Consider the following 13,265-nt stretch of genomic DNA (forward strand, 5'->3'; position numbering starts at 1 on the left):
TTTTGTCTTAACGTGTTAGACATGATTTTTGAACTAGAATTTTATGTTGATGTATTGTTAAATCATTCTTTTATAGGCAAAGCGATTATGAAGCTGCTAATAAATTGTTTGGCATAACAAATATTATACGAATAATGAAACTTGCTCCCCATGAATAAAAACATTTGTTAGCATCATCAATACTCAAAGAATGTGCTGCAAGGACCGATGATAATATCAAAGGTGGATATGGAGTGATACAGAAGCTGATGTGGGAAATCAAATTACATGAAGTCTACCTTTCTGAGATACGGAAGAAGAAAAAAACAATTAGTTCTACTTTCAAATGAGTATATATAATGAAATTTATCTATCTTCATTTATCAAATAATAATTATTTAATGGTTAATCATATCAAATGTTAAAATTTAAAACATACCATGAGCACAACGTAATTGTTGAGAGTTAATCACTTAATCGTACATGTGTTATAGTGATCATAAAAAAGAGACACTTTGAAACCTAAAAATTATATCAAATGTCAAAAAGAAATTTTTAATGGCACTTTCAAATTGTAAATATTTAGCAATTTTCTCATTTGGCTATTGAAAATTTTAAACTTTTTTTCATTGAACAACCAATTCAGTAGTTAATAATTTCTTCTATTATACATTTTGTAATGATAATACAAATATGTGAGTTGAAAATATATTTATGTATACAAGATTGACAAATAAAAATCTATACTAATAAAAAAAACATTTTGAGGCTACATGAGATGTCCACATAGCGAAAAAATTTCTCCCGAAAAATGCCAAGTGGCTTTATTACTAAAAAATAAAAAAACTGAATAATAAGTATATATAAAATATAAGAAAATATAAATAATAAGTAATATACATACAAGAAAAAATAAGTAAATATACAATATAAGAAATAGAAAAACTAAATTAAACATCTATATGAAAATATATAGTTAAATAAATAATAAGTAAATATACAACATCAAAAAAAATTATTATATTAAACATCTATTATAATATTAGAATAAGTAAATATAAAATATAAGAAAAATAAATAATAAGTAATATATAATATAAGAAATAGAAAACAACATTAAACATCCATTTGAAAAATGTATAATATAATAAATAGTAAGTAAACATATTGTATAAGAAATATAAATATTACATTAAATATCCATCTTAATATTAGAATTTGATATAAAAGCAAAACAATTAGAATAAGTAAATATATAATCTAAGAAAAAATATGTAATAAGTAAATATACAATATAAGAAATAGAAAAACTAAATTAAGCATCTATCTTAAAATATATAGTAAAATAAATAATAAGTAAATATACAACATAAAAAATAAAAAATATTACATTAAAAATCTATTATAATATTAGAATAAGTAAATATATAATATAAGAAAAATAAATAATAAGTAAATATATAATATAAGAAATAGAAAACTACATTAAACATCTATCAGAAAAATGAATAGTAAAATAATTATTAATTAAATATATTGAATAAGAAATATAAATATTACATTAAACATTCATCGTAATATTAGAATTTGATATAAAAGCAAAACAATTAGAATAAGTAAATATATAATAAAAAAATAATAAGTAAATATACAATATTAGAATAGGTAAATATTCAGATACATAACCTAAAAATAATTTATATTTAATTCTTTGACAAGTTTTGAAATTAAGAACACTTTAATTTGACTATAGTCATACTTTATATGCAAAATATAATAAAAAACATTTCTATGAATTTCAAAACTTGTCAATTACTTTGGCAAGAAAATCTTGTCAATTATTTGATATTTAAGGGATTTGATCATTTTTATCAGACTATAATAATTTGGTTTTAATTGTATTATAAATATAATTATCCATATAATTTTAAACTTGGATCTGATGACTTTTGAGTTATTATTTACACAAAATCATGAAGTTTTTAAGCATATCCTCATATTTAGATATATATAATTAATGTTTTGTTGCCTGTATTTCCACAATTTACATATAAATACTTCTTTGATAATTTTTTTATTATGCATCCTACTTAATAATATACACATTTCTTCCAAAGAAAAAAAAAACATTGTGATGGAAGCTCTAGGAACCGATACTAAACATGGTCGTTGTTGCGTTTGCATGGTGAAAAACAAAATATGTACCAGAAAATGTGAATTTGCTGCATATTTTCCAAATGAAATGTATATATTTTTATACTTTATTTTCTGTATTTTCTCTTAACGTGTTAGACATGATTTCTGAACTAGAATTTAATATTGATGTATTGTTAAATCAATTTTTATAGGCAAGACGATTATGAAGCTGCTACTAAACTGTTTGGTACACAAAATATTATAAGAATGATGAAACTTGCTGCTCATGAACAAAAACATTTGTTAGCATCATCGATACTCAAAGAAAGTGCTGCATGGACCGATGATAATATCGGAGGTGGATATGGAGTGATACAAAAGCTGAGGTGGGAAATCGAATTACATGAAGCCTCCCTCTCTAAGATAAGGATGAAGATTTCAGAAGAAAAAAAACAATTAGTTCTACTTTCAAATCAGTATATATAATGAAATTTATCTATCTTGATTTATCCAATAATAATTATTCAATGGTTAATTATATCAAATGTTGAAATTTAAAATATACAATTTCACAATGTAATTGTTGCAAGCTAATCACTTAATTGTGCATGCTTATAGTGATCATAAAAAAGACACTTTGAAGCCTAAAAATGATATCAAATGTCATAAAGCAATTTTTAATGGCACTTTCAAATTGTAATTATAGCAATTTTCTAATTTCTATATTGAAAATTTTAAACTTTTTTTCATTGAACAACCAATTCAGTAGTTAATAATTTCTTCTATTATTCACTCTGTAATGATAATACAGTTATGTGAGTTGCAAATACATTTATGTATACAAGATTGACAAATAAAAATCTATACTAATAAAAAAGACCCTTTGAGGCTCCATGGGATGTCCACATAAGCGAAAACGTTTCTCCCGCAAAATGCCACATGGTTTTATTACTAAAAAATAAAAAAATGAATAATAAGTATATATAAAATATAAGAAAATATAAATAATAAGTAAATATACATACAAGAAAAAATACGTAAATACACAATAAAAGGAATAGAAAAACTAAATTAAGCATCGATCTGAAAATATATAGTAAAATAAATAATAAGTAAATTTACAACATAAAAATAAAAAATATTACATTAAACATCTATTATAATATTTAAATAAGTAAATATAAAATTTAATAAAAATAAATAATAAGTAAATATATAATATAAGAAATAGAAAACTACATTAAACATCTATCAGAAAAATAAATAATAATATAAATAGTAATTAAATATATTGTATAAGAAATATAAATATTATATTAAACATCCATCGTAATATTAGAATTTGATATAAAAGCAAAACAATTAGAATAAGTAAATATATAATATAAAAAAATAATGAGTAAATAGACAATATTAGAATAGGTAATTATTAAGATACATAACCTAAAAATAATTTAAATTTAATTCTTTGACAAGTTTTGAAATTAAGAACAATTTAATTTGACTATAGTCATACTTTAGTTGCAAATATAGTAAAAAAAAGTTCTATGAATTTCGAAACTTGTCAATTATTTGATATTTAAGGGATTTGATCATTTTTATCAGACTATAATAATTTGGTTTAAATTATATTATAAATATAATTATCCATATAATTTTAAACTTGGATCTGATGACTTTTGAATTATTAATTACACAAAATCATGAAGTTTTTAAGCACATCCTGATATTTGGATATATAAAATTAATGTTTTGTTGCCTGGATTTCCACAATTCACATATAAATACTTAATAATCTACATATTTCTTCCAAAGAAAAAAAATATTGTGATGGAAGCTCTAGGAACCGATACTAAACATGGTCGTTGTTGCGTTTGCATGGAGAAAAACAAAATATGTACCAGAAATGTGAATTTGCTGCATATTTTCCAAATTAAATGTATATATTTTCTTATACTTTATAATCTGTCTTTTCTCCTAACGGTGTTAGACATTAAGAGTGATTGGTTGGGCTTTATCTCCATACTTTAGCTTTATTTATTTCTAAAGCACTAAACTTTACCAATCATGTTGTAGCTTTATTTTTGTTAGTCAAAGCCTACACTAAATTTCTATTAACTTTTACCAATCATGCTTTAGCTTTATTTTTAAAGCTACAGCAAAAAAAAATAAAGCAAATTTTTTCTTATGTATTTAGGCAAAAAATCTAAATAATTGTTTTATAGGTTGTAGCAACTGTAAAATGAAGAAACTATCTATAATATCAAATAAATTAGATAATCATAATAAAAACATTTGTAAGTATTTTTATTTAATTATAGGTGTTTCCAAAATTATTGAAATATTTTAAATACAATAAAATATTATTTACATATCACATTTTAAATAACAGTAAGCTTTGATAATTTATAAGAATCATTATATAAATTATTTTAGTTCATAAAAAATAATTATTTTTTATATACATTACATATTTGAGTTTGAAATATCTACAACATATAGCTTACAGCTGCAACAAATTTAACTACAACAAAAGTCTCTGCAAAAAAGTTTACAGTTACAACTTTACAACTACAACCAAGTTACCTACAGCTAAACTTTTACAGATAAATTTTTACAGCCACAGTCAAACCAATCATCACCATATTTTTGAACTAGAATTTAATGTTGATGTATTGTTACATCAATCTTTTATAGGCAAGGCGATTATGAAGCTGGTACTAAATTGTTTGGTACACCAAATATTATAAGAATGATGAAACTTGCTCCTCGTGAACAAAAACATTTGTTAGCATCATTTTCCAAATGAAATGTATATATTTTTATACTTTATTTTCTGTATTTTCTCTTAACGTGTTAGACATGATTTCTGAACTAGAATTTAATATTGATGTATTGTTAAATCAATTTTTATAGGCAAGACGATTATGAAGCTGCTACTAAACTGTTTGGTACACAAAATATTATAAGAATGATGAAACTTGCTGCTCATGAACAAAAACATTTGTTAGCATCATCGATACTCAAAGAAGGTGCTGCATGGATCGGAGGTGGATATGGAGTGATATAAAAGCTGATGGGAAATCAAATTACATGAAGCCTACCTCTCTGAGATAAGGAAGAAGATTTCAGAAGAAAAAAACAATTAGTTCTACTTTCAAATCAGTATATATAATGAAATTTATCTATCTTCATTTATCCAATAATAATTACTTAATGGTTAATCATACAAATGTTGAAATTAAAACATAGCATGAGCACTATGTAATTGTTGCAAGTTAATCACTTAATTGTGCATCCATTATAGTGATCATAACAAAAAAGACACTTTGAAACCTAAAAATGAAATCAAATGTCATAAAGCAATTTTTGACGGCATTTTCAAATTGTAATTATAGCAATTTTCTTATTTGTATAGTGAAAATTTCTTCTATTATACACTTTGTAATGATAATACAGTTATGTGAGTTTCAAATACATTTATGTATACAAGATTGACAAATAAAAATCTATACTAATAAAAAAGACATTTTAAGGTTCCATGGGATGTCCACATAAGCGAAATTTTTTTTTCCGAAAAATGACATGTGGCTTTATTACTAAAAAATAAAAAATGAATAATAATTATATATAAAATATAAGAAAATATAAATAATAAGTAAACATACATACAAGAAAAAAAAATATACAATATAAGAAATAGAAAAACTAAATTAAACATCTATATGAAAATGTAGTAAAATAAATAATAAGTAAATATACAACATAAAAAATAAAAATATTACATTAAACATCTATTATAATATTAGAATAAATAAATATAAAATATAAGAAAAATAAATAATAAGTAAATATATAATATAAGAAATAGAAAACTACATTAAACATCTATCTGAAAAATGTATAATAAAATAAATAGTAAGTAAATATATTGTAGATCCGACGTCTGAATGCAAAATCCATAGCATTTAGAATATCTAGATAATTGAGACACCAAAACTGTAGAATTTGGATAGAGCATTTGCATATTAAAATCCAAAAGACTTAAATACCTCTCAATATAATAAAAGATGATTAATTTATATCAACTATTATTATTAGATCTAGTTTAAAATTAATAAAATTATGTTTTCCTCAAAACCATAAAATCATTTTGTAAAAAAAATTTCTCGCCAAAATCACAAAATCAAGTTTTTTCGTCAAAACCAAAAACACGCTTTCTGCCAAAATAACAAAATAGGATTTTCCGTCAAAACTGAAAATCACGTTTTCCAGCTAAAATTCAAAACTACAAAATTGAATTTTCTCACCAAAAATGTTAAATCAAGTTTTTTCAACAAAACTACAAAATTAAGTTTCCTGCAAAAACTGTAAAATCGCGTTTTCACCAAAAAATACAATTAATTTTGGATATATTTATTTGAATATTATAATTAGTTTATTACTAAGAATAAAAAAATCATTGTTTTTAGTCTTTTAACTTCTAATATTTAAAAGCTATTATTAAATTAAAAAAAACAATTTAGCATATGGATGTTGCATTTACTTGAAAATATTAATTATAAAATTGAACAACATTTCGAAGCAATATCTAGATGATGTTTTCAAATGCTACATCTAGATGATGCATCAGATACAAAAACAAATATGACTATGTATATATATATATGCATTGATTTCCATCAGTTGTTTCACCAAAGTATACATTGCATTTCAAAAAAGATCAGTTTCAACCAATGAACTTATAACTTAAATAATACTTATATGCTTATTTCTCTTAGTAAAGAAAATACAAGACCTTGAGCATAGAAGAATTGTACTTGGCTACTATTTATTTTCATATTAATGTGATTGAAGACTAGTTTACCTTTTGGAACTGTACTTGGCTATTATTTGGTCAAACGTAATCTTTTAAAAGTGAATGATCAACCGAACACAACAACACTAAACAGTTACAAGACTGAAGCTACGAAAAGCTTGACCATCATCCCAACACATATTGTTTCTTGCGTCCCAAACAATCTGATTAGTTCTCTTTGGTATGTCTCTTAACTCTGTTTCCTTTTAAACCCCATCGCCCTTTTTCCTCCCAATCCCAATATTATCTTGTAGTGACTGTATGAGCTGATCCACGTTACCTGTTAATGATCTACTACGTTCCTCCTGCGCTTTCTCTTGAGCCCTTCTCTTCTCCTTCTCCACATCTGCCTGCTCTTGAAGATTCTCTTGAGCATTAACGCTGTGATTCTCTGGTATCTTGTTTGAAGGAAAAGAACATGGTCAGGTCTTCTTCAATTTTGTTAACCTTTCTCCTTGTAATCACAGTAAAGAAGAGTCTTGTTTCTACCTCCAGTCTCTGTTCCGTTTGAATCCCTCCATCTGATTGAACCGAGGCTTTGATCTGTAGAAAACTCGGAACAAACAAAAACACATGAGAATATATTTCAAGAAATGCAAATGAGAGAAACTTCTGATGATTCAATCCACGACCTGATCAATTCTCAAATTTTCGTACACCCTTTCCCTCTGTTTCTGTTCCTCCAGATCATGAGTTTGCCTCTCCTGTGAATAGAGTACAAGAACAGTGCAAGGTACTGTCTCTCTCAGTGTTCGTTCCTCCTCACTCACTCTCCTTTGCCCGCAGTCAATTTTCCCTCTCTGAGCTCGTCTCCTCTGCAACCAACTGTTTTGTCCCGCCCCTACTTCATCACTTACATCTTGGATCACGCTTGGATAATCCGGAATAGTTCTCGCCTGAGAATCAACATATAAGTAACTCAAGACAGTAAACATATAAAGATCACACACTTAGTTTAGGCTACCCTCTTCTCTGCCCTAGAGCTTGACTCTGTTTCGTGTCTCCTCTCATCAGATCTCCTACCCCAAGTTGTAGCCTGATCACCAAAATCAAAAGGAAAACGTTAAAGAAAATGGAGAAGAGATCTACAAGTCTTTCACACGCATAGGCTCTATACCATCCCCTCTCATTGAATTAGTAAATTTAAAACTTGAGCCGTGCTTACAACCTCCTTTCTGAAAGTACTGCAATGAAGAAAAGGAAGTTGCTTTCTCAAGTAAAAGTTTCAAAAAATAGACTAATAAGTTGTGTTACTTTTACTAATAATCATAATTAATCAGTTTTCCTAACCCTCTGTGGAAGCACCTATTTAAGATGTTTCAAAGCCATCATGAGGAAAACTGAAACTTATACTCAGCAAAAAAAGTAGATAATTTGATTTCTTTCTCACCGGTGCAAGATGAGTAGGATGATGATTGAATCGGCACCTACGTCCATAGCTACACTGTCCTGTCTGTAGATATTGTTCGCAATCTCTTGCACCTGGAAGCTGTATCAAAGACAATAAACCATGAGGAAGTTCTGCAACTTGGGCTCAGTGAAAAAAAATAAATACTCTTTTCTTTGTGTTCTCACTCACCGGTGGATGATTGAACCAGCATCTACTTCCATAGGTACACTGCCCAGTGTGTAGATACTGTTCGCAATTTGTTGCACCTAGACGAACTTTATACGCACTCGGTTGCACCGTGTCATCTCCCAACTGATTTCTCTGAGGAAGGTGTTTCAGAGACAATAAAACATAAGGAAGTCTTGAAAGTTAGACTCAGTTAAGTAATATTTATTTGTGTTCACACTCACCGGTGGATGATTGTATCTGCAACTTCGTCCAAAGAAACAACCACCGTTTTTCAGGTAATAGTAACAATCTGCTACACCTGTACGAACTGGATACTCACTCGACTGACCCAATTCGTGTCGCATTTGAGTTGCATTCTCCTGAGAAAAACGATATCGACTCTGTTTTAGCATAATGGTAAAGAAACAGAGCAGTGAGTGCTTGGTCAGTTTCTTTACCCTTTTCTCTGCCGAGGATCTTGGATCTCTTTTGTGTCTCCAATCAGTTCTATCATCAGCTTCGCTCGTCCTCAAATCCGTATCTTGCCCCTGAGAATCGAAATCAAAACGAAGCCCTTAAACCAAAACATAACCCTTCGCAAGAAGTACATAGTTCGATTCTGTTTGACTTCTCTCAACAAATCTTTCTCTTGATTACTATATTGTAAGGAGTAAAACCGAAACCAAGACAGCCAAACAAGTAATCTGAGTAAAGAAGAGAGTAGATTCTCGTTCAGTTTCTATGTCTTACCTCTGCTTCTTCCATGGATGTCGACTCTCTTCTCGGATCATTTTCTTTAGCCTCCTCGATTTCCATCTCTGAGTTCTCTCTGTCGCTCATTCTGTTTGTGTTATCTCTTTTCTCTGTGCCTCTTCTTTGCTCTCTTCTCGCTGGAAATCAAATCAAATCAAAGAATGGGTTTTGGTTCTTTAAATTCAAAACTCTGAAGTTCGTTATTTGACAAGATTGTTTCCGTAACGGTATTTTTAATACGTCCCAAGATACATACTACTCTTTCTTTCTTTCTTTTTTTGTAGCGAGAAAATGTTTCTTGTTGTTGGTGTTTCTTCAACAGCCATTCTGTTAAATGTTGTAAGGGAAATAAAATTATATACTGAGTTTTAAGTAATTCCATTTTCTTAATTATGTCACGTATGGTATTAGTTTCTTAATTTCATTTTCTTAGTTCCTCAATTAAAATCTTGGCTTTAATCGAGGGTTTTGATACTGTGTTTAAGCAACACATACATATACCAGCTGGGGAAATGTTTCGGGTAGTTTAAGTGGATTTTTCGGTTCTTCTGTTCTGGTTATAACTTAATAGAAAACAAAAATATAACGTACGTAAGAAACTTTATTTCTTTATGAAAATTACGAAAGTCATGTACATTTGATTAGAACCCATTTCACCAGTTTGAAAGTGAGAGAACACTTCAAACTACAGTAAAAGACAGAATCAGAAGCAACTAAAGGTCATATATTCTCTCATATGACTTACCTTTTGAGTCTTCTTTTTCTTTGAGAGAAGTAAAACGTAAAACTCATACAGTATAGCGAGGTTTAGCAGTGCGATCAAGAGTCTTTGCATCCTCCTGAAAAAAAAGAAAAGAAATAGGACAAGTCACAATAGCACAAAACCAATGTAGTTTTAAGAGAACAGTAGAAAGATGTTGAAGAAACATTTACATGAAATATGAATCCGATTGTTTCAGTGTAACCAAGAAGTTCCTTCCACTGCTTCCCAATGCTTATCTGCAGCAACAACAACAAGATATCATCATCCCGAAGATGAAGCCAATGTATGTGTTTTCTATGAAACAGTCGTCCCATACTAGTTTTGGGTTAAGCGCTTAGGAAGCTCAGAATATCCACTATTCACATGTTGTGTTTCCTCAAAAAAAAAAAAGCGCTGCTTTACCTGAGCCTTCTCATTTGCAGCGTTCTTTGTCCATATAGAGATCTTATCCCCTCTCGTTCTGAAATTCAGAACTGCTCCGCAAATCTCATCTCCTTTCTCAAATTGCTCACCAACTAACGCAAGTAACTAAAAACAAGTAGCAGAGACAAAATTACAAATCACAAAATCGATCCAACAAGTATCATGGGGCCTAAGAGGATAACTACAACGAAAGTGACAATACCGTGTTAAGCCAATTGGATTCCAGTGTAGCCTTAGGGAACATCATAGTCCACTTTCCTCCATCAGCACAAACAGGATCTTCCCATTTGGGTTCAATCTTGTGTTTGAAGCAGTAGAGATCCGCCCCATGAACCCACTTGGTTGGAGGATGCATGTTATTGTAAAGACTGCATCAAGTAGTTATTAACACACAAGCATCTCTTTAAACCTACCTTAAGATACAAGCAACCTAAAACACACATACAAATCAAACTAGCTTCTTATATGGATACAATCACGAGCAGCTCTCTGATGGAAACCTACATATACAACAATTTGGATTCTCCAGCGCAAAACTTAAGCAAATCCAAGAAGACTACTCTATTAAAGGAGCTTTTAGATCAATGCATCCCTATGCTAATTAGGTTAAAATCACACCTCCAGAACTCCTCGATAGAAGCGAAAGTGTACAAGGATCTCAAAGAGCTTCCCCATGTGGTTTGATTCGATTTCGACGATGGATTATCGAACCAGAAGGTCCAAGAGTTCTGGAAGGAGTGCGAAGGTTGGATTACGGTGTTCGATTTCGATTTCTCTCCGCCGCACATGATCTTCTTCTCCTTCGACGGACCTTCATCGCCGCCGCCGCAGATAGCCTTAATCGCCGGGACATGCTTCTCGATACGGATAAGGTTCGTGGTGTTAGGATCGAGATTCTCCTCTTCCGCCATAATCGCTGATAGCGAAGAGCTCTCAACCGCCATAATCGCTCGAGTCAGTTACTTTTCCGTTCGCTCCGTCGACTCCGTCTTCAGTTGTAAACGGCGATGGAGAGGGAGAGAGATTTTCGTAATAAAGGCCCATTTGTAGCCTATTAAAGGCCCATACACAACCGAAGTAAAATGCGCGGGGATAGTTTTATTTAATCATTTATTTAATTGGGGAATAAAGAGCGACAAAAACAAAGAGAGAGAGAGAGAGAGACAGACCTCTTGGACTCTCGCGTAACGGCAACGAGTCTCTTTCTCAACTCTTGTATCGATATCTGTGCTCTATTCATCTCTCCCTCTCTCTCTCTCTTTAAAGCAGCTCACTTTTACTTAAAAATTGCCAGTAGATCTCACTCTTTTAGGGTTTAAGAGCATTGTAACTCTCCGACCATGGGTTCACTTCTCTCAAGCAGCTCCTATAGATTCGTTGGAAATGGTAATGTGGTTTCTGATCTTTATTTGTTGCGTTTTCTGGTTCTCTGCTTCAATGTAGGCCGTGAACTTGTCGGATTGTTAGGGCTTTTAGCTTCATATTGAGTCCAATTATTTGGATTTTAGAATGTTAAACGAAGGTGGGTTTTCCCTTCTGTTTTTAGTTGATTGGGAAACTATTGTTATTGATATGAATAGTGAAATAAGCCCAATTAGCTGTGGTAATGTGTGTCAAATGAAGAAGTAATGTTAAATCTAAGGTTGCTATTAGGATTAATTGAAAGCTTTAATCTTAAGGAATTTTAAGGCCTGATGACTGTTGAGGTTAGCAGAAAGTCCCTTTGTGTTGTAAACTTTTGCTTAATCATTTTCTCTGTTCCCCGCTGATGTTACTTAGGTGGTCATATCATACAAGAGAGATTTTGCAGAGAGCTGATCCAAGGATATTCTTCACCTGGTTAGTTTTGATTATGCCAGCAAGGTTGTGGGGATTGGAATGAAGCCATTGGTCCGTGCTTTTAGGGATAGATGTATACAAAAACAATTGATGTCTATCTTCTCTTTCGTTCTGAAAATTATCTGGATTCTTGTACTACAATCATTTCTGGTTCCAATTCAATGTCTTCTTTCATATATATATTTTTGAATCATATACATCAAATCTTATTAAGATATGCACTACAAAGAATTTAATTTGGATTCATGATACATTCTTAGAGAGAGTCTTAGTCTTAGTGTAAAAACTATTTGACATTGAGATTCTACAACGTCCACATCACATATCAAGTTGAAAAGCAAAATACAGATGATCTTCTCGCCTAGTCACGGCAGGAATGCGCTTGTGCTGTCTCTAGGTGCATCAAGATCTTGTGAGACTTTTTGTGAATGAGCCTTCTTCCCTTGACCAATGCAAGACGTTGTGAGACTAGATGGGAACGCCTTTTTTCTTGATTCGGCCTTCTTATCACTGACGGAATCGGAGAAACTCCTGAGTTCGTTAAGCCGTTTCATCTTCTCCTTCTTCTGCTTCTTCTTTTGGAAGGCAAGGAAGAACGAAGACACTACTCTGGTGGCTTTCTTCCCAGAAGATGATGATGACGAAGAAGAAGGCTTGTTAAGTTTCAAATGCCGGTAATGGCGTTTGGGACGGCTACTGGTGAGTCTGATCAGGAGTTTCCTGCAACGCTGCATAATCTTCTGGTTGAATGTAAGTAATGATGATGTGGCTATCATCTCGTGCTATTGCTATGGGTTAACCGAAAGCAAGTTCTGAGAGAAGAATAAGGTGTTTGTTGCTCTGTGCCTCAGGTGGGTTCTCTTTTGTAGCCACGGACTTTGGACAGGTGCGTTTCACGATTTTTGTGACTTTGACTTTAAGTTTGTGGTAAGCCATGATTATGCTCTTCACAAAGT

At 30.5% G+C, this 13,265-nt stretch overlaps 2 protein-coding genes and 1 long non-coding RNA gene across 8 annotated transcripts; 1 reads left to right on the forward strand and 2 right to left on the reverse strand.

Annotated features, from left to right (window-relative positions):
- The first annotated feature begins 2,083 nt into the window (after positions 1-2,083).
- Positions 2,084-2,653, forward strand: LOC125576473. Its single transcript, XR_007314836.1, has 2 exons — positions 2,084-2,223; positions 2,328-2,653. It is a non-coding gene; the product is annotated as an uncharacterized LOC125576473 (long non-coding RNA).
- Positions 2,654-6,977: 4,324 nt separating this feature from the next.
- Positions 6,978-11,503, reverse strand: LOC106357978 (eukaryotic translation initiation factor 4E-3-like). 6 transcript variants are annotated; one of them, XM_048736623.1, is made up of 13 exons: positions 10,450-10,574; positions 10,218-10,283; positions 10,030-10,123; positions 9,282-9,421; positions 8,990-9,079; positions 8,774-8,911; positions 8,553-8,684; positions 8,364-8,462; positions 8,074-8,157; positions 7,938-8,012; positions 7,606-7,869; positions 7,463-7,516; positions 6,978-7,371 (listed from the first exon to the last, which is right to left on the reverse strand). In XM_048736623.1, exons 4-13 carry the CDS (start codon positions 9,369-9,371, stop codon positions 7,180-7,182), a joined length of 1,218 nt encoding a protein of 405 aa, XP_048592580.1. In that variant the 5' UTR covers positions 9,372-9,421; positions 10,030-10,123; positions 10,218-10,283; positions 10,450-10,574; the 3' UTR covers positions 6,978-7,179. The 6 variants fall into 6 exon arrangements, 5 of the variants coding, with proteins under 5 accessions (XP_048592580.1, XP_022544438.2, XP_048592581.1 ...); XM_022688717.2 differs by lacking the exon at positions 8,074-8,157 and having other exon boundaries at positions 7,938-8,009; XM_048736624.1 differs by lacking the exons at positions 8,074-8,157; positions 8,553-8,684 and having other exon boundaries at positions 7,938-8,009.
- A 750-nt stretch (positions 11,504-12,253) lies between these two features.
- LOC106356313 lies at positions 12,254-13,154 on the reverse strand. The gene has a single exon (XM_013796086.3). It carries the CDS (start codon positions 13,083-13,085, stop codon positions 12,675-12,677), a length of 411 nt encoding a protein of 136 aa, XP_013651540.2. The 5' UTR covers positions 13,086-13,154; the 3' UTR covers positions 12,254-12,674.
- Between the last annotated feature and the right edge of the window lie 111 nt (positions 13,155-13,265).

This window comes from Brassica napus, chromosome A7 (genome assembly GCF_020379485.1).
Source record: "Brassica napus cultivar Da-Ae chromosome A7, Da-Ae, whole genome shotgun sequence".
Lineage (NCBI taxonomy): Eukaryota > Viridiplantae > Streptophyta > Magnoliopsida > Brassicales > Brassicaceae > Brassica > Brassica napus.

Bases quoted from the DNA above. Each gene is read 5' to 3' on its own strand.
- LOC106357978 (XM_048736623.1), bottom strand. From the start codon at position 9,371: ATGAGCGACAGAGAGAACTCAGAGATGGAAATCGAGGAGGCTAAAGAA. The intron at 8,912-8,989 runs GTAAAGAAACTG...CGTTTTTCTCAG, and splicing joins GATCCTCGGCAGAGAAAAGG to GAGAATGCAACTCAAATGCG. The intron at 7,870-7,937 runs GTAGCCTAAACT...GTTGATTCTCAG, and splicing joins GCTCTAGGGCAGAGAAGAGG to GCGAGAACTATTCCGGATTA.
- LOC106356313 (XM_013796086.3), bottom strand. From the start codon at position 13,085: ATGATAGCCACATCATCATTACTTACATTCAACCAGAAGATTATGCAG.